General features: G+C 39.9%; 1 protein-coding gene across 6 annotated transcripts in view; it reads left to right on the forward strand.

Moving 5' to 3' along the window:
* Positions 1–19930, forward strand: part of GLG1 (golgi glycoprotein 1) — a 129241-nt gene that overhangs the window by 33661 nt on the left and 75650 nt on the right. Inside the window, exon 1 of one of the 6 annotated variants that reach the window (XM_081508714.1) lies at positions 6903–7010. The exons of the other annotated variants lie outside the window; for them this stretch is intronic. Coding sequence (XP_081364840.1) covers positions 6921–7010 — 90 coding nt within the window. The 5' untranslated portion in view covers positions 6903–6920. Of the gene's footprint in view, positions 1–6902; positions 7011–19930 lie in introns of those variants that run through there. 6 annotated transcript variants of the gene reach the window in all.

Here is a 19930-nt window from a genome sequence, read left to right on the forward strand (position 1 = left end):
AGAGTCTTCTCCAACACCACAGCTCAAAAGCATCAATTCTGCGGCACTCAGCTTTCTTCACCGTCCAACTCTCACATCCATACGTGACCACTGGAAAAACCATAGCCTTGACTAGACGGACTTTTGTTGGCAAAGTAATGTCTCTGCTTTTAAATATGCTATCTAGGTTGGCCATAACCTTCCTTCCAAGGAGTGAGCGTCTTTTAATTTCATGGCTGCAGTCACCATCAGCAGTGATTCTGGAGCCCAAAAAATAAAGTCTGACACTGTTTCCACTGTTTCCCCATCTATTTGCCATGGAGTGATGGGACCAGATGCCATGATCTTAGTTTTCTGAACGTTGAGCTTTAAGCCAACTTTTTCACTCTCCTCCTTCACCTTCATCAAGAGGCTCTTTCATAGATAGGTTCATTTGTGTCATATTTTAGATTCCACATGTAAGTGATGTCATATGGTAGTTGTCTTTCTCTTTTTGATTTAAATCATTTAGTATGATAATCCCTAGTTGTATCCAGTGTGGACTTGTATTAATTGGAAGCTGTGTGCATGACACTGTTAAGCTAGCCTGGGGTTTGAGATGAAGAGAGCACTCACACATCCTTGTTCTTACCCTTGTGCTTGGTCCTGGATGTGTACATCTTTGTGATGCTGCTTTAGGAATGGTAATGAACTTGACTATTGCTCTTTCTTCATAGATACAGCATAGTTTCATTGATATATTTGCCTACTGCATAGAGAATGTGTTATTTCTTTGAGGCTGTATTTTGATGTTAAATCGGGTGGTGTGGTTGGTTTGGTTGGGAGATTTAATGGAAAAGTTTTAAAGAATTTTAAAAGAGAAAAATTTGGTTATAATGCTTTGTCACGTACCATATTTTATTGAATCTAAAACATATTTTTCACCTTAACATATAGAAAATATTTTTATTTATTTATTTGGCTGTGCTGGGTCTTATTTGCACCGTGCAGGCTTTTTTAGTTGTGTTACATGGAACCTAGTTCCCTGACCAGGGATTGAACCCTGGCTCCCTGCATTGGAAGTGTGGAGTCTTAGCCACTGGACCACCAGGGAAGTTCCTTACCTTAACGTTTTTGAAATCACCATGTATCTTAAATTTTATGACAAAGTTATAATCGGCAGAGCCCCCCCCCCCAGTGGTAAATAAAATAATGGTGCATTTTAAAATCAATAAAGCATGGGTCATATATTCTATTCATTTACATTATCTGTTAGGTGCATTGTTTTCTTGTTCCTTATATTGATTCCACCCCTTCTTACTTATTTGGGTATTGCAGCCAAAATTCATTATTTTGGAAATCTTTAATCCTTTAAAGATTAGAGATCTAAATCCTTTAAAGGATTTATTTGGGGGTTTATTTTAATTCTGAGATTTGTAATTTAAGTTAGATAATAAGTGTGCATGGGTGCTCAGTCGTGTCCCACTGTTTGTGACCTCATGGACTGTAGCCTGCCAGTCTCCTCTTGCCATGGGTTTTTCCAGGCAATAATACTGCAGTGAGTTGCCATTTCCTTCTCCAGGGGATCTTCCCGTCCAGGTATCGAACTCACCTCTCTTGCATTGGCAGGCAGATTCTTTAGCACTAAACTAACTGGGAGGATAATAAGCACCATCATCCATATTTAGTCAATAGAACAATTTAAGGAAATGAGCAGTTAACAGTTGAGTAGCCCAGTATCCTGATCTGCTGCTGTCTGTTAACAAATGGCCTGCAGCCTGGTCTTTTGTGTTAGTTACAATTTTGCTGAATATACTGTAGAAGAACCTTAAGCAGAAGACCAGTTTAGCTTTAGCCTGACTTGCAGTTTTCTTGGGTGTTTGCAACTGAGAAGTACCTGTGAATTTATAGTAGTATTCTGTTGATGAGAAATGTTGAATAATTAGAAATTATATAGTAATTGTTATTTAGGCCTTTGTACATCCAAAAGTAAGCCACTTTGTATTACAGAGATAATACATTTTTTAAAAACTTATATGTTAGTGCAGAACCACAAGTCAGTAACTTCAAAAAAGGCAAGCCAAATAAAATGCGGAGGAAGGTGGGGATTAATGCCAACATTAAATGTACAGATGTAAGCTATTTGTCAGTGATTCTAAACCCTAGTTGTACCTAGGGTGATTTTTTAAAAATACCCAGAAGCCTCAGGTAAATAAATCCTAGTGTTTGGAACTGGTTGCTGGCAGAGACACTATCACTGTTATGTTACAGAAGCACAGTGTTTACAGATTTCCTAGTGTTTTGTTTGCTCCTCACAACTTCTTGCACCTCTAAGCTTCCATCTAGGGTCACTTTCCTTCCACCTACATTTTTAAAAAAACATCTTCTAGTGAGAGTCTCCTGCTGCCCAGCTGTCAGGTTTTGCTTGTCCAGAAATATCTTTATTCTCTTACTCTTAAAAGATATTTTTGCTGGGTCTAGGTATCAGTTATCTATTTCTGATGTATCTGTCTGAATGCCGAGTTCCAAAGAATAGCAAGGAGAGATAAGAACGCCTTCCTAAGTGATCAGTGCAAAGAAATAGAGGAAAACAATAGAATGGGAAAGACTAGAGATCTCTTCAAGAAAGTTAGAGATACCAAGGGAACATTTCATGCAAAGAAAGGCACAATAAAGGACAGAAACAGTATGAACCTAACCGAAGTAAAAGATATTAAGAAGAGGTGGCAAGAATACATAGAAGAACTATACAGAAAAGACCTTCGTGACCCAGATAACCATGATGGTGTGATCACTCACCTAGAGCCAGACATGCTGGAGTGTGAAGTCAAGTGGGCCTTAGGAAGCATCACTATGAACAAAGCTGGTGGAAGTGATGGAATTCCAGTTGAGCTATTTCAAATCCTAAAAGATGATGCTGTGAAAGTGCTACACTCAATATGCCAGCAAATTTGGAAAACTCAGCAGTGGCTACAGGACTGGAAAAGGTCAGTTTTTCATTCCAATCCCAAAGAAAGACAATGCCAAAGAATGATCAAACTACCACACAGTTGCACTCATCTCACACGCTAGCAAAGTAATGCTCAAAATTCTTCAAGCCAGGCTTCAACAGTACATGAATTGAGAACTTCCAGATGTTCAACCTGGTTTTAGAAAAGGCAGAGGAACCAGAGATGAAATTGCCAACATCTACTGGATCATAGAAAAAGCAAGAGAGTTCCAGGAAAACATCTACTTCTGCTTCTTTGACTATGCCAAAACCTTTGACTGTGTGGATCACAACAAACTGAAAAATTCTTTAAGAGATGGGAATACCAGACCACCTGACCTGCCTCCTGAGAAATCTGTATGCAGGTCAAGAAGCAACAGTTAGAACTGGACATGGAACAATGGACTGGTTCCAAATTGGGAAAGGAGTACGTCAAGGTTGTATATTATCACCCTGCTTATTTAACTTATATGCAGGGTACATCATGCAAAATGCTGGGCTGGATGAATCACAAGCTGGAATCAAGATTGCTGGGAGAAATATCAATAACCTCAGATACGCAGATGACACCCCCTTATGGCAGAAAGTGAAGAAAAACCAAAGAGCCTCTTGATGAAAGTGAAAGGGGAGAGTGAAAAAACTGTCTTAAAACTCAACATTCAAAAAGCTAAGATCATGGCATCCAGTCCCATCACTTGATGGCAAATAGATGGGGAAACTGGAAACAGTGAGAAACTATTTTCTTGGGCTCCAAAATCACTGCAGATGGTGACTGCAGCCATGAAATTAGAAGATGCTTGCTCCTTGGAAGAACAGCTATGACCAACCTAGACAGCACACATATTAAAAAGCAGAGACATTACTTTGCCAACAAAGGTCGAGGCCATGGTTTTTCCAGTAGTCATGTATGGATGTGAGAGTTGCACCATAAAGAAAGCTGAGCACTGAAGAATTGATGCTTTTGAACTGTGGTGTTGGAGAAGACTCTTGAGAGTCCCTTGGACAGCAAGGAGATGAAACCAGTCAGTCCTGAAGGAAATCAATCCTGAATATTCACTGGAAGGACTGATGCTAAAGCTGAAGCTCCAAAACTTGGGCCACCTGATGTGAAGGATTGACTTATTGGAAAAGACCTTGATGCTGAGAAAGACAGAAGGCAGGAGGAGAAGGGGGCGACAAGATGAGATGGTTGGATGGCAGCACCGACTTGATAGACATGAGTCTGAGCAAGCTCCAGGAGTTGGTGATGAACAGGGAAGCCTGGTGTACTGCAGTCCATGGGGTCGCAAAGAGTCGGACATGATCAAGTGACTGAACTGATCTATTTCTAGCTAACAAACCATCCCAAACTTAATGACTCAAAAAAAAAAAAACAACAAACAACTATTTTCTCATGAATCTGTGAGTCAGCAGTTTGGTCAGGGCTCAATGGGATGGCTTGTCTCTGATCTACACGGTGTCTTGTCTGTAGTCATTTGTCAAATCAGCTAGGGGCGCAGTCCCAGATGGTCTCACTTACATGTCTGGTGGTTTGGTAAGGTGAGAAAAGAACTGGACAATGTATGTCTTATATCTCTCAGCTGGCTAGGCTGACCTCCTTCTTATGGTGGCTGGGTTCAAAAAGCAATATAGAAATGGCAAACTCCAGTACACAGGTACTTTTCAAGCTTCTGTTTTCCTATTTGCTAATTCCAGTAGTCATGTATGGATGTGAGAGTTGGACTATAAAGAAAGCTGAGCGCCGAAGAATTGATGCTTTTGAACTGTGGTGTTGGAGAAGACTCTTTGAGAATCCGTTGGACTGCAAGGAGATCCAACCAGTCCATCCTAAAGGATTGAAGGCGGGAGGAGAAGGGGGCGACAGAGGATGAGATGGTCGGATGGCATCACCAACTCAATGGACATGAGTTTGAGTAAGCTCCGGGAGTTGATGGACAGGGAGGCCTGGTGTGCTGCAATCCATGGGGTCACAAAGAGTCGGACACGACTGAGCGACTGAACTGAACTGAACTGAACTATTTCGTTGACTAGAGCAAGTCAGATGGCCAAACCCACATTCCAAAGAATGGAGAGATGAGATTCCCTCTCTTGAGAACCTGTTGTATAGCACAGCAAACTCTACTCAGTGACCTGTGGTGACCTAAGTGGGAAGGAACTCTAAAAACGAGTGGATATATGTATACGTGTAACTGGTTCACTGTGCTTTATAGTAGAAACTAACACAACATTGTAAAGCAGCTATACTCCAATAAAAAAAAAGACAAATGAGAAGGATTTGTGGCCTTAAAACAATCAACCACAGTCTAGTATTTTAGCTTGGAATATTTTTTCTTGCAGCACATTTTCTTTCCGCTGTTTTGCTTTCACTGCTGCTGTTGAGCAGCTAGTTCCTATGGCTTCTTTACAGACTTTCTGTCTTTGGTTCTCTTGTTCATTTGTGTTCTCTTGTTCACTATAAATGAAAATGTTTTGCAGTGATGAAGCAGAGTGGATCCCATTTTCAACAAGATTATGAGGTATCAAATTTTCAAAACTATTGCATTTTGATGATGCAAGTGCAAAAAAATCAGAACCAATGAGAAGTTAGAATCTATTAAAGATGTTTTTGAAATCTAGAATCATCGATATGTTCCAGATTTGTGATTAACAGTTGACAGGCATCTTGGTATATATATACCTTCAAACTCAGGAAAACATAGACTAAATATTTGGGCTTACTCTGTCAAAATGTATGTTAAGATTTCTAATATAATTTTTCACTTTCTGATAGAATTTTCATTTTATTCTATCCTACATTATTCATAAAATATTTTCCATTAAGTGTTTAATATAAAAATGATAAATGATCTTTTTTTTCTGCTATTCTAAAGGTTAGGGCTTTCCTGGTGACTCAGATGATAAAGAATCTGTCTGCGATGTGGGAGACCTGTGTTCAATCCCTGGGTTGGGAAGCTCCCTTGGAGAGCTTCTTGGAGACGAGAACAGCTACCCACCCCAGTATTCTGTCCCAGAGAATTCCATGGACTGTACAGACCATGGGGTCACAAAGCGCTGGACACGACTGAGTGGCTAACACTTTCACCTTCATTTTCATTTGTTACCTCTTTATTGTTTTTTAGAGGATTTTTATCTTCCAGCATTTTTAGTTGTTTATAATTTGAGAATTGTTCCAAAAAATCTAGTCTACCGTTACCAGAGATGGATTATACCGCATACATATTTTTTAAAGCTTTTTATGTATACTAGATTCAAGATTCTATTGACTAAGCATTTTGCAAATAGAAGATATATGTGGAACTATAAAAATTAAATAGCTGAGAGCCATAGTTTACAAGGGGAAACCTAAGAGTCATTAAAGTCAAGTGTAACATTTCAGTTTAAGCACACCCCCCCAATGAAACAAAATATTTTTATTATCTTTAGGGTTTTTGAGTTAGTCAGATATGTTTGTGGCTATAGGAAGTTGAGTGTTACCAGTGTAGAAAATTTAGCCTTGGTGTATTTTTAAAATGTGGTCACCAAAACACTGATTGATGGCTGTTACAGTGCCTGGGTGACAGAAGATCACCCACCTCAGACTCGGTGTGACATGCTTAGTGGAAACGTAACATTAAAACAACTACGGCAACCCTATTTTGAAGGTAGCTTAATCTGGTGATTGATACTTATTTTAGTGTTCCATTGTTTTTTATAGTGAGCCATTTTTCTAAGCTGCCTTATATATACACAGCAAAGCAGTTGTAATTTGACATTCTCTAGTCTAAATCTACAGATGAGATGTAAAAGAATTTGATGTAATTATTTTGTTTCCTTCTACTAAAACCCACATTGTCCTCAGTTATTTTCTATTATATTTACAAGCTCTGTTGCTAAGGAAATGACAGTTCTTCTTGACACTTAACAAGTGGCTTTGTTTGTCACTGCTCTTTAAGAGTTTGCTTTATGTGAGTTCCCTGGTCCTAGTGGGTAGGGTATGGTGCTTTCACTGCCATGGCCTGGATTCAGTCCCTGGATGGGAAACAGATCCTGTAAACTGTGCAGCGTGACCAAAAAAAAAAGGAAAGTGGTTTATAATGTTGTTCTGGACTACACAAACTAGGAATTAAGGTATTTAAATACTGTATGCAGATCAGATATTTTGGTAACTCACAGTAGGCTGTTGCTGTGGCTCTTGGGTCTTGAGGTTCATGGTCTCAAGTTAGACATGGTTTTTCTTGAACAGCAAAGCACATGTTTTAGAGCAGTGTGTCAGAGACATGGGAGAAGGTAAATCACACTTGTGTAATGCTGAATGGATGCTTAATCGCTGGTACTTGAGTCTGTACTCGTACTGTATAGATGACACAGGTGATAGAAGAAATAAATTAATAAATGTAGTTGCGCTGTAAGAAATGAGACTGTCGTCCCTTACGTGATTTGACTACTGTGCCCCTTGTAACATGCTCACGCATAGTACTTGGGATTGTTATAATTAAGGTCAGCACTGATGTTTTCCATTTTGCATAGTGAATTATGTCTAGTTTCACTGTCACCTGAGAAAGTCACAATAAAGTCAAACTGGAATTATTCCAAGTACTGAATAATTCAAAATGCTTTGAATTACAAAATTGAGTATGTTAATATTTACCAAGCTGTAGATCTAGAACTATTGTTATGAAAACATAAGCAAGTTCTCTTCCTGCACTTGTCTTTTTGTTTATTATTTTTTGTTTTCTCTCTTGGCTTTTGCCTTCTTGTAGTAGTTGTAGCAGCAATTGCTACAAACCAATGACAGCAAAATTCTGAGGGTTTTTTGGTTGGTTTTTGTCCTTGAGGAAACAAATATGATGACTTCTTTCCAGAGCTTTCCATGAGCTGTCATCAGCTTATGGGGCTTCCAGAGAGGTAGGCATTTTCTTTGTAATAGTTGCACAAAACTCTCATTTGATTTGTTTTGCCATGACTCTGTCATTGAAATCCCCTCCTGTATTTCAGTACACTACAGCTGTAGAAAGGGAGCTGTTAATAGAATATATTTAATACTTAGATCTAAACTTAGTATTTGCCATCTGCCTCTTAAAAAACAAATGAGACTAACAAATAAGCAGGTTAAAATTTAGTAACTCTTCTAGGCCTTGTTGGAAAATGTAATTTAGGAGGCTGACAGATCCCATTGAGATTAAATAGATAATGGGTATGAAAATGTATCTTGTTACTTTTGGAAGATACAAGGCAGAAGTTATAAGATATAAGACAGAAGATATAAGAGAGTTCCAGAAAAACATCTATTTCTGCTTTATTGACTATGCCAAAGCCTTGACTGTGTGGATCACAATAAACTGTGGAAAAATTCTGAAAGAGATGGGAATACCAGATCACCTGACCTGCCTCTTGAGAAACCTGTATGCAGGTCAAGAAGCAACAGTTAGAATTGGACATGGAACAAAAGACTGGTTCCAAATAGGAAAAGGAGTACGTCAAGGCTGTATATTGTCACCCTGCTTATTTAACTTATATGCAGAGTACATCATGAGAAACGCTGGGCTGGATGAAACACAAGGAGGAATCAAGATTGCCGGGAGAAATATCAATAACCTCAGATATGCAGATGACACCACCCTTATGACAGAAAGTGAAGAAGAACTAAAGAGCCTCTTGATGAAAGTGAAAGAGGAGAGTGAAAAAGTTGGCTAAAAGCTCAACATTCAGAAAACTGAGATCATGGCATCTGGTCCCATCACTTCATGGCAAATAGATGTGGAAACAGTGGCTGACTTTATTTTTTTGGGCTCCAAAATCACTGCTGATGGTGATTGCAGCCATGAAATTAAAAGACGCTTACTTCTTGGAAGGAAAGTTATGACCAACCTAGACAGCATATTAAAAAGCAGAGACATTACTTTGCCAACAAAGGTCTGTCTAGTCGAGGCTATGGTTTTTCCAGCAGTCATGTATGGATGTGAGAATTGGACTACAAAGAAAGCTGAGCGCTGAAGAATTGATGCTTTTGAATTGTGGTGTTGGAGAAGACTCTTGAGAGTCCCTTGGACTGCAAGGAGATCCATCCTGTCCATCCTAAAGGAAATCAGTCCTGGGTGTTCATTGGAAGGACTGATGTTGAAGCTGAAACTCCAATATTTGGCCACCTGATGTGAAGAGCTGACTCATTTGAAAAGACCCTGATGTTGGAAAGGATTGAAGGCAGAAGGAGAAGGGGATAATGGAGGATGAGATGGTTGGATGGCATCTCTGACTCGATGGACGTGAGTTTGGGTGAACTCTGGGAGTTGGTGATGGACAGGGAGGCCTGACGTGCTGAGGTTCATGGGGTCACAAAGAGTCGGACACGAATGAGCGACTGAACTGAAGACTGAAGTTGCTGTTAACGTGCTTTGGAAGTAAACAGGCCCATTTGCCAGAATATAAAAAAATTAATGTCTTAAAAGTACTATGTTCCTTTTTCCTATCTCCTTAAATTTGATTGAGTAACTTCATTGCATTTAACTTATAGTGTACATAATACTACTGAATTTCTTTAAAAGAAAAGAGACCTTTATTGTGCTGTCATTACAACTTTAAATAAACGTGGACTAGATTCTGTTCAGTTCAGTTGCTCAGTCATGTCCGAATCTTTGCAACCCCATGAATTGCAGTACGCCAGGCCTCTCTGTCCATCACCAACTCCCAGAGTCTACCCAAACCCATGTCCATCGAGTCAGTGATGCCATCCAACCATCTCATCCTCTGTCGTCCCCTTCTCCTCCCGCCTCCAATCCTACCCAGCATTAGGGTCTTTTCCAATGAGTCAGCTCTTCTCATGAGGTGGCCAAAGTTTTGGAGTTTCAGCTTCAACATCCGTCCTTCCGATGAACACCCAGGATTGATCTCCTTTAGGATGGATTGATTGGATCTCCTTGCAGTCCAAGGGACTCTCAAGAGTCTTCTCCAACACCACAGTTCAAAAGCATCAATTCTTCGGCTCTCAGCTTTCTTCACCGTCCCACTCTCACATCCATACATGACCACTGAAAAAACCATAGCCTTGACTAGACGGACTTTTGTTGGCAAAGTAATGTGTCTGCTTTTAAATATGCTATCAAGGTTGGCCATAACCTTCCTTCCAAGGAGTAAGCGTCTTTTAATTTTATGGCTGCAATCACCACCTGCAGTGACTTTGGAGCCCCCAAAAATAAAATCTGACACTGTTTCCACTGTTTCCCCATCTATTTGCCATGAAGTGATGGGACCAGATGCCATGATCTTAGTTTTGTGAACGTTGAGCTTTAAGCCAACTTTTTCACTCTCCTCTTTCACTTTCATCAAGAGGCTCTTTAGTTCTTCTTCACTTTCTGCCATAAGGGTGGTGTCATCTGCATATCTGAGGTTATTGATATTTCTCCCGGCAATCTTAATTCCAGCTTGTGTTTCTTTCAGCCTAGCGTTTCTCATGATGTACTCTGCATATAAGTTAAATAAGCAGGGTGACAATATACAGCCTCGACGTACTCCTTTTCCTATTGGAACCAGTCTGTTGTTCCATGTCCAGTTCGAACTGTTGCTTCCTGACCTGCATACAGGTTTCTCAAGAGGCAGGTCAGATGGTCTGGTATTCCCATCTCTTTCAGAATTTTCCACAGTTCATTGTGATCCACACAGTCAAAGGCTTTGGCATAGTCAATAAAGCAGAAATAGATGTTTTTCTGGAACTCTCTTGCTTTTTCAATGATCCAGCGGATGTTGACAATTTGATCTCTGGTTCCTTTGCCTTTTGTAAAACCAGCTTGAACATCTGGAAGTTCACGGTTCACGTATTGCTGAAGCCTGGCTTGGAGAATTTTGAGCATTACTTTACTAACATGTGAGATGAGTGCCGTTGTGCGGTAGTTTGAGCATTCTTTGGCATTGCCTTTCTTTAGGATTGGAATGAAAACTGACCTTTTCCAGGCCTGTGGCCACTGCTGAGTTTTCCAGATTGGCTGGCATATCGAGTGCAGCACTTTCACAGCATCATCTTTCAGGATTTGAAATAGTTCAACTGGAATTCCATCACCTCCACTAGCTTTGTTCATAATGATGCTTTCTAAGGCCCACTGGACTTCACATTCCAGGATGTCCGGCTCTAGATGAGTGATCACACCATCGTGATTATCTGGGTAGTGAAGATCCTTTTTGTTCAGTTCTTCTGTGTTTTCTTGCCACCTCTTCTTAATATCTTCTGCTTCTGTTAGGTCCATACCATTTCTGTCCTTTATCGAGCCTATCTTTGCATGAAATGTTCCTTTGGTATCTCTAATTTTCTTGAAGAGATCTCTAGTCTTTCCCAATCTGTTGTTTTCCTCTATTTCTTTGCATTGATCGCTGAGGAAGGCTTTCTTATTTCTCCTTGCTCTTCTTTGGAACTCTGCATTCTGATGGGAATATCTTTCCTTTTCTCCTTTGCTTTTTGCTTCTCTTCTCTTCCCAGCTATTTGTAAGGCCTCCTCAGACAGCCATTTTGCTTTTTTGCATTTCTTTTCCATGGGGATGGTGTTGATCCCTGTCTCCTGTACAATGTCACAAACCTTTGTCCATAGTTCTTCAGGCACTCTGTCCACAGAGTAGCAAATTATTGTTTCTTTTGCCTTTATCAGAGTGAGATTTAAGTAAAAAGTATATGTTCCTCACTATGTCAGGAGTTGTGATTGTTTTGTAGTAACAGGAGGTCCTATCCAAACGAGTTTAAGGTAAAAAGAGTGATGGCTTCATATAACTGAAGATAAGGTATACCAGCTGGCTTTGAGCTTGTCTCGATCCTGGGCTCATCCTCTTAGCTGCACCGAGTCTCCTGGTACTGTGCACTGCTGGGCTGGCTTCCCTCACAGCCTCCACACTGTGGCAAGGTGGCCCAAGTAGCCTCTCCCAGCACCTCCATCTGTGCTAGCATTGTTTGCAATTATTTTATTGTTTGTCATCATCCACATCCCTGAACCATTGATGAATATTACTGGCAGTTTTACTTCTGAGTGACCCAGATCAAAAACAGTCCTGTGTCCTGGGAAACCAGTGTTTTGAACTCACTTCTTTCATTGAAATAAAGAGATACTTGTTAGTTTGCTTATTTCACATTCAAAAGAGTTGGCATTGTAAACTTCACTGCAACCGTGGGGAGCCAGGCTGGAGCTGAAGGAGATGTTCATAATTCAGGTAATTGAACTTACTGTGTTCCTTCCACCGAAACACAGAACAGAGGAGACAAGGCACACGTTAGTTACATCCTGGCTAGCGCACTCTTTCCCTCTCTCTCTCTCAATGAAAGGCAGGTCCAAAAGGCAAGGCCAGTGAAAGGCAGGTCCAAGGCTCCATAACTCGAATTGTAGATCCCAGTTGTTTTTGAGAACTTTATAATAAAGTTTTGGTGTTTTGCTGATTTAAAAATTTCAATCTTTATGCAATCATAGTTCCCTATATTAAAAATAAATTTAAACCTTTTCTAGTCAGAAATGTTACTAGCATTCTGTAAAAGCAAAGAAAAGTAAATGACATTTGGGTAACTCACACTTTATTTTCTCAACAAAAGTAAGATGTGTCCCCTTTGTACCCCCTCTCCTTTTTGCCACTGTTATCACCTTTTATTTCATATGTTAAAATAGTTGGAAAAACTCCATCACAGTATCTCCAGCTCATAGGTCAAGAGACAAGATTGGATCTCTGTGGTACAGGATACGTAATTTTAGTCAAGACGTTCTTCTATAGAAAATTCAAAACACCAGATTTGACAAGACAGTTGAGGAGTCTGAAGGATTTCCTTGGATTCTTTTCTTAGTTTTAGTTTTGCAGCACCTAAAACGTTTTCTCCCCTGACATTTACATTCTTCCTGTATTATATATATATTTCATTCAAACCTCAGCAGTATGTGTTGTTTAAAATAATTAACATTTAAATATTTCTATTGCTTCTTTAATTTTCTGCCGGCTGTTTTTATTTTTCTAGCATGGTGACCAAACTGTGGTGACAAAAAATTTTGTTGTTACCTTCCATTTCCCCAGCAATCATTTATTAATGTACTTTCTACATTCTGGGCTTCCCAGGTGGCATTAGCGGTAGAGAATCTGCCTGCCAATGCTGCAGGAGACGCAAGAGACACAGGCTCGATCCCTGGGTTGGAAGGATCCTCTGGAGAAGGGAATGGTAACCCACTCCAGTATTCTTGCCTGGGAAATTCCATGAACAGAGGAGCCTGGTGGGCTAGAGTCCATGGGGTTGTAAAGAGTCAGACATGGCTGAGCACGCAGCATATTGCCATATTCTACATTCTAGGTATTAATACAAATCCAGGATATTCTTTCTGTCTCTCTAGAAATTTTTGTCTCATATAGCATGACTGAATGATATATGAAAGGCAGATTGGAGCAGACCAATGTATGGAGGCCAAAAAAAAGAGAGATCCGCTCAGAGATTGTCATCTAGAAAATGAGGATTTGGACTAAAGCAACGACACAAGGAAAGGAGGAAAGGGAAGCACTATGGAAAAAAGTTGACTAAGGAGAAGGACTAATTTAGGGGACTTGCAGGAGAGAAAGGAATCAAAAGTAAACCCAGAGTTCCATTGGGTGTAGGGAGGTTGTGACTTGGGGACAAAAGCTAATTCTATTAAATAAATAAATGGGAAAGAAGAGATATCTTTTATACAGAAGAATTAAAAATAATTTATATAGATACTTCCTCTTCCCAGAAGTAAAGCTTCACTCCCCACTCCCCTCCTGCGTGTGGCCTGCACTCAGTTAAGTGCTTCCAAAGAGTGGACTGAAAAGGTGGAGGGGAGTCCTTTACGAAAAGAGACGTGCACACTCTCCCTTGGCCAGGGGACCAGTGTTGGCATCAGCAGCACGTATGCCCTTGATGTGACGTGTTATGAATGGCACTTCTTCCCCGAAAGAATTTGTTTATCTTTTAAGTAAAAAAAAAAAAAATGTTTATCCTATGAGGAAAACCATCACACAAACCCAAATTGAGGGACATTCTGCAAAACACCTGACCAGGCTTCCTCAAAACTGTCAGGTCATAAGAAACACAGAAGCTAAGGAGATCAGACTAAATCCCAGATGGGAATAATGTTTGACCAGATGATCAGGGCACTTGTTGCCCCAGTCGGGTTGACACACAATCTTGTGTCACTGTCCAAAAGCCAAGAGATGATGGAGGGTTAAAGAAGGTAAAGGGTTAAGGAGGAGAGAGTTGTTTTTTAAACGTTGAAAATAGCAAGCCAGAAAGGTGGGATAGAGATGACTCAAATGATAAAAATCACATGAAGCAGGAGATGAGGAAATGTGGTCTGACTCTTCATTTTAGGAGTGAAAGGAAGACACACAGTCAGGGACAGAATGGATAGCAGAAGTTAAGTTTTCATTTTACACTTGACCTTTGAACGAGCTGCACGGGTCCATGTGGACTTTTTTCAGTGAATAAGTAGTATAGTACTACATGATATGAGGTTGGTTGAATTTGCAGATGTGGAACCACAGATACAGAGGACAGACTCTAAAGTTATCCTCGGATTTTTGACTATGGGAAGGGTCTGCCCCTCTAAATCCCCCGAGGTGTTCCAGAGTCAACTGTATTTTATCTACTTTGCTCTTGGGGACATCCCTTTTCTTCTGACTACTCCAGTCCCAAAGTGGGGCCAGAGTAACTAATACATGAAACTTCCCTCAACTCTTAAGGGGAAAAGCAAGTTCCTCCCCACCCCCCCACTCCTGCTCAAGAAAGAAAGCAAATTCTTCACATCCTCTAAAAATGTCTTGAGGTTCTCAAGTACTCAAATTTATGAATGTGTATCCATGGGTATAAGGATAAAAGTCATATAGGTTAAAGTTAAACTTACATGTTATAAAGCAGGTGTTCAGTGAGTTAGCAAATATTATAAAATTCTAACTCTTAACCTTTTAGGTACAGCCTTCAATAATATAGTCAAACATTTATGCACACTCTTTCATGTTATTATTCATCTTTTATAATTGAACACGCAGAAGACTGATTTTAGGCCAGAAGGCAATAAATTAAATTTGAAATGCTTCTTCTAGTATTTAGCATTCTTTTTTCCCTTCTAAGCCCAATAAAATATTCTAATAATTTCACAAAGATAAAACTTAAGAAATGATACTGCCAAAGATGAAATATTGTTGGGCTGTGAGTAACTCCACTCCATAGCTCACAAGTTTGCCAGCTGGTAAATACAGAATTTAAAATCAACATGGAAAACTCTCTTAGGTATATAGATGTGTAGTGTATGAAAATCAGACTGTGAGAGCTGAGGCTCGTCTGTGCGTTAAACTTGCTGATTTGACAGAGCTGCGTCTTTGTGTGGCTGCCGGCTTTAGGTGCTGCGTGTGTGGTCTAGTTCCCTGACGGGGGTCACGTGCTGCCTATGTTGGGAATGTGGAGTCTGAAGCGCTGGATCACCAGGGAAATCCCCATAACTGGTCTTCTGAATTATTTTTTTCCATTTTACCACAGAATCCTATAAAATTAACGGAAGGAAGTTACATCTTTTTATATTAGCATCTCATCTGTATTGGGTTATCTATCAGTAGGTTCACTGACCAGCAGAGAGCTAGTTAAAGTGACAAAACAGTGATGTCATTGAATTTGCAAGCTGAGGAAATGAATATTAATAAGATACATCTATCAAAAGATATTTTTATTCACACACTTTGCTGAAGTTCTTGGGTATAACATAGTTCTTTTTCTGACTATTCATTTTCATCATGATTTAATGATGTCTCATATGACTTTTAGTGACCAACTGATTTTTAGCAGTAATATATTTAGAAAAGTGTAGAAACCTATTTATTAAATTCTGTCTTAAATAATTTTCAAACAAAGTAGGATTTAAATAGTACTGAGGAATTGTACAAATTGTACAATTGTACAAATTGATTTTTATTCCCTAAGACTATGTTTGTGTGATAAGATTATGTTTGTGCGAATAGTAATTCCCAAGTATCTCTTTTAAAGGACTGTTTTGTGTTGTATTTGGTTCTTAAAAGACTTCTGTTACTGAGGTTTACCACTGTTGTAAACTATGTTGCTGTGGGTGAGAATGTTGTGTGTATACGCTTTTGTTGAAGTTACTTTTTGGCTTGTAGGATCTTAGTTCCCCAACCAGGGATGGAACTTGGTCCCACTGCAGTGAAATTGGGGTGTCCTAACCACCAGACATCCAGAGAATTCCCATGGTTCAGGATTTTTAATAATCCCATAATAAACCTAGATTGATAATCTGTATCTTTGTATATGTCAATGCAGCTATTATCAGATCAGTCAGTTGAGTTGCTCAATTGTGTCCGACTCTTTGTGACCCCATGGAGTGCAGCACACCAGGCCTCCCTGTCCATCACCAACTCCCAGAGCTTGCTCAAACTCATCTCCATCTAGTCGGTGATGCCATCCAACCATCTCATCCTCTGTCGTCCCCTTCTCCTCCTGCCTTCAGTCTTTCCCAGCATCAGAATCTTTTGCAATGAGTCAGCCCTTCACATCAAGTGGCCAAAGTATCAGAGTTTCAACTTCAGCATCAATCCTTCCAATGAATATTCAGGACTGATTTCCTTTAGGATTGACTCATTTGATCTTCTTGCAGTCCAAGTATTACCTGATGGGTACTTCTGTAAAAGAGCTGTTTATTACCAAATTATGGAATTTGGATATACAGTGAAAACCCAGCTTTTGACAGCTACAAGAAGACCAAAATAATGGCACAGTGTAATAAGAACTGAAATGGAAGCTGCTGTAGAGTCTATTTTAAAGACTCTTTCAGAGAATTCCTTGGCAGTCCAGTGGTTAGGAAGCTGCGCTTACACTGAAGGGGTGCATGAGTTTGATCCCTGGTCGGGGAGCTAAGATCCTGCAAGCCGTGCAGCTTGGCCCAAAAAAAAAAAGGAATGTTCCAGAATATTACTAATACTGTTAAGCGAGAATCTGTCAGACAATCAAATTTTGAACAAAGATAAAACACAGGTCCTGTGACTCAACCATGAACTTAAATACAAATTAAAAGGGAAAATTCCTCTCTTGTAGAAGAGGAAGTAAAATCTGGATTTAGTGAGTTAGCTGGGAGAATGGAGAATTCTCTCTGAGTCATAGCCCACGCTAACTGTACTGAGGTGTGACTGCAGGGGACACTGTAAAGGCAAATCTGAGTGAAGCTACTCATATTCTTCTGGGTCTCTGTGTGCTTGAAGTGACCCAACCTAGTTTTTATTTCTTTTTAAAAATGCTGTTTTAGAGACTGAGTGATCCACCTCATACACACCACCACACTGGTAAATTAGTGGTATATTTATATAAGAAACCAGGTTTCCCTCCTCATTATTTGAGTGTGGTATAATAAAAAATATATTTGGTCTTTATCCCCATTTCCTGGCACAGAACTCCTAAAACCCTTGGAATTTCCTGAGTAATAGGATTTCCTTTGTTACTTCATAACAAGCCCCTTTCAGTACACTTGAGTTTATGCTAATGAAGTGATTTAAGAGGGTGCCCCTAGGTAGCCTAGGGATGGGCTGGTCATCGGGAGGAGTGCTTAGAAAGTTTGGAACTTTCAGTCCAACCTGCCAGCCTCCAAGGATGGAGTGGGATGTCTCCCTGCCCTGGAGTCTGAGCTTTTTACAAACTCAAACTGGAAGACCCGTGGAGTTTCTGTGTTGGTGAACAGATCAAGATGCCAAGAACAGACAAGATGCCATGTCCTGAGTGGGCATGGAAACTCTTCCCTTTGTTTCTGAGTTGTATCTTTTATGATAAACTGGTAAATGCGAGTAAAGTGTTTTCCTGAGTTCTGTGATTTGGTCTAGAGAATTATTAAACTTCAGGAGGGGATTATGGGAACGCTTAAGTTTGTAGCCAAGTCAGACAGAAGCATTGACAAGTGTCCTTGGGACCTGAGAATCATGACTGACATCTGAAGTAAGAGCAGTCTTATGAAACCAAGCCCTTAACTTGTGGGCTCAGGTAGTTAGTGTGACGATGAAAATTAATCAGTAGTTAATATATGAAAGAAGTGGAAAATTTTATTCAAGCTACATTTGAGGATTACATCCTGGGAAGAAGTCTCAGAACTGTGAGTTGTTGTAGACAGAGGGCTGTACGTGAAATGACATGTTATTGGCAGTTTACACAATCCAGATCTAAGCATGGCTCCTTAGACCATCAGGAAGGAGTGTTATCCTTTAAGGAGTTGTCTTGTTGACTCTTTTCAGTGGAGTAGGTATTTCTACCAATCGGGTGGTTTGGTTGATGCTTAATGCAGATACACAATGCATAGTAGTGGGGGAGAGAGGAGGCCAGAGGGCAGAGAAAATTTTTTATGTTTAATTTTTTCTTGTCTTGCCATAGGATATGAGTTTTATTTCACAGTATAGGAACTAAACTGATTGACACCCAGTTAGTACAGGAAAATCTGGGGGCTGGTATCACAAAGAGTAAGCTCTACTTTGTTTACATGTGTTAGGAGATAATAAAATTTGCCTTAAAAAACAGTACATGAGAATAAATTTGCTCAAAGAAAGTGTCGTCTTAAGGAAAGTGCACAACCTAAAAATTGCAAGTTGTGTTTTATTTTGGGGCCTTACTGAGGTCTAGAACCCAGGAGACAGCCTCTTAGATAGCTTTGAGAAACTGTTCCAAAGAGGTAAGGGAGGAGCCAGGATGTTGTTTTCGTTGCTCAGTCGTGTCTGACTCTGCGACCCCGTGGACTGCAGCACGCCAGGCTTCCCTGTCCATCACCAACTCCTGGAGCTTGCTCAAATTCATGTCCATTGATTTGGTGATGCCATCCAGCCATCTCATCCTCTGTCGCCCCCTTCTCTTCCTGTCTTCAATCTTTGCCAGCATCAGAGTCTTTTCCAGTGAGTCGGCTCTTTGCATCAGGTGGCCAAAGTATCGGAGCTTCAATTTCAGCTTCAATCCTTCCAATGAATATTCAGGGTTGATTTCCTGTAGGATTGACTGATTTGATCTCCTTGCAGTCCAAGGGAGTCTCAAGAGTCTTTTCCAGCACCACAGTTCAAAAGCATCAATTCTTTGGCACTCAGCTTTCTTTATGGTCCAACTCTCACATCCATACATGGCTACTGGAAAAACAATAGCTTTGACTATGTGGACCTTTGTTGGCAAAGTGACATCTCTCCTTTTTAATATGCTGTCTAGGTTTGTAATAGCTTTTCTTCCAAGGAGCAGGCATCTTTTAATTTCCTGGCTGCAGTCACTGCAATGATTTTGGAGCCCAAGAAAGTAAAATCATTTTTCCCCCATTTTATTTGCCATGAAGTTGTGGGACTGGATGCCGTGATCTTAGTTTTTTGAATTTAAGTTTTGAGCCTGCTCTTTCACTCCTCTTTTCCACCTTCAACAAGATGCCAGGATATATAGGAATTTTTGCTAAAAAGGAATCATGTTGAACATCAAAAGATGACTACTAATCACAAAAAACAGACATTTCAAATTAGTGATTTTATTGCTTTTCTATGTATGAGAATATGCTAGAGCTTGGGCTCACTGAAATTATTCCTTAGATATGCATCTTATGTGTAAGGCCAGGATCCTGTTTTTGCCCTCCATTCCAAGTTTCTGTTATAGCACACTGTGTGTTTGTGTTTGTATGTGCCTGTGCGTGCTGCAGTGGCTGATAGCTTAGTGGTGGCCACATTTGCTATTTACTGGAATGATAGGCAGTATTCTTTGTCCACAACAGTAAAGTTCCAACTTAATAGAAACAGACAATATCATATTATTCCTGGATTTGGAAGACTCCAGTTAAGTTCAGTGCACTCTCAATCAGAATCCCAGCAACTTTTTGAGGGTCTGGGGGATAGAAACTGACAAGCTGAGTAAAATTTATATGGAAATGCAAGTGAACTAGAGTAGCTTAGATCACTGAAAAAGAACAAAATTGGATGGTTTGCATTACTTGTATTTCAGCACTTATTATAAAGATGTACTATAAAGTAATCAAGACAGTATGGCAT

Source organism: Giraffa tippelskirchi, chromosome 7, assembly GCF_054371585.1.
Source record: "Giraffa tippelskirchi isolate mGirTip1 chromosome 7, T2T-mGirTip1v1.2.pri, whole genome shotgun sequence".
NCBI classification, from domain to species: Eukaryota; Metazoa; Chordata; class Mammalia; order Artiodactyla; family Giraffidae; genus Giraffa; species Giraffa tippelskirchi.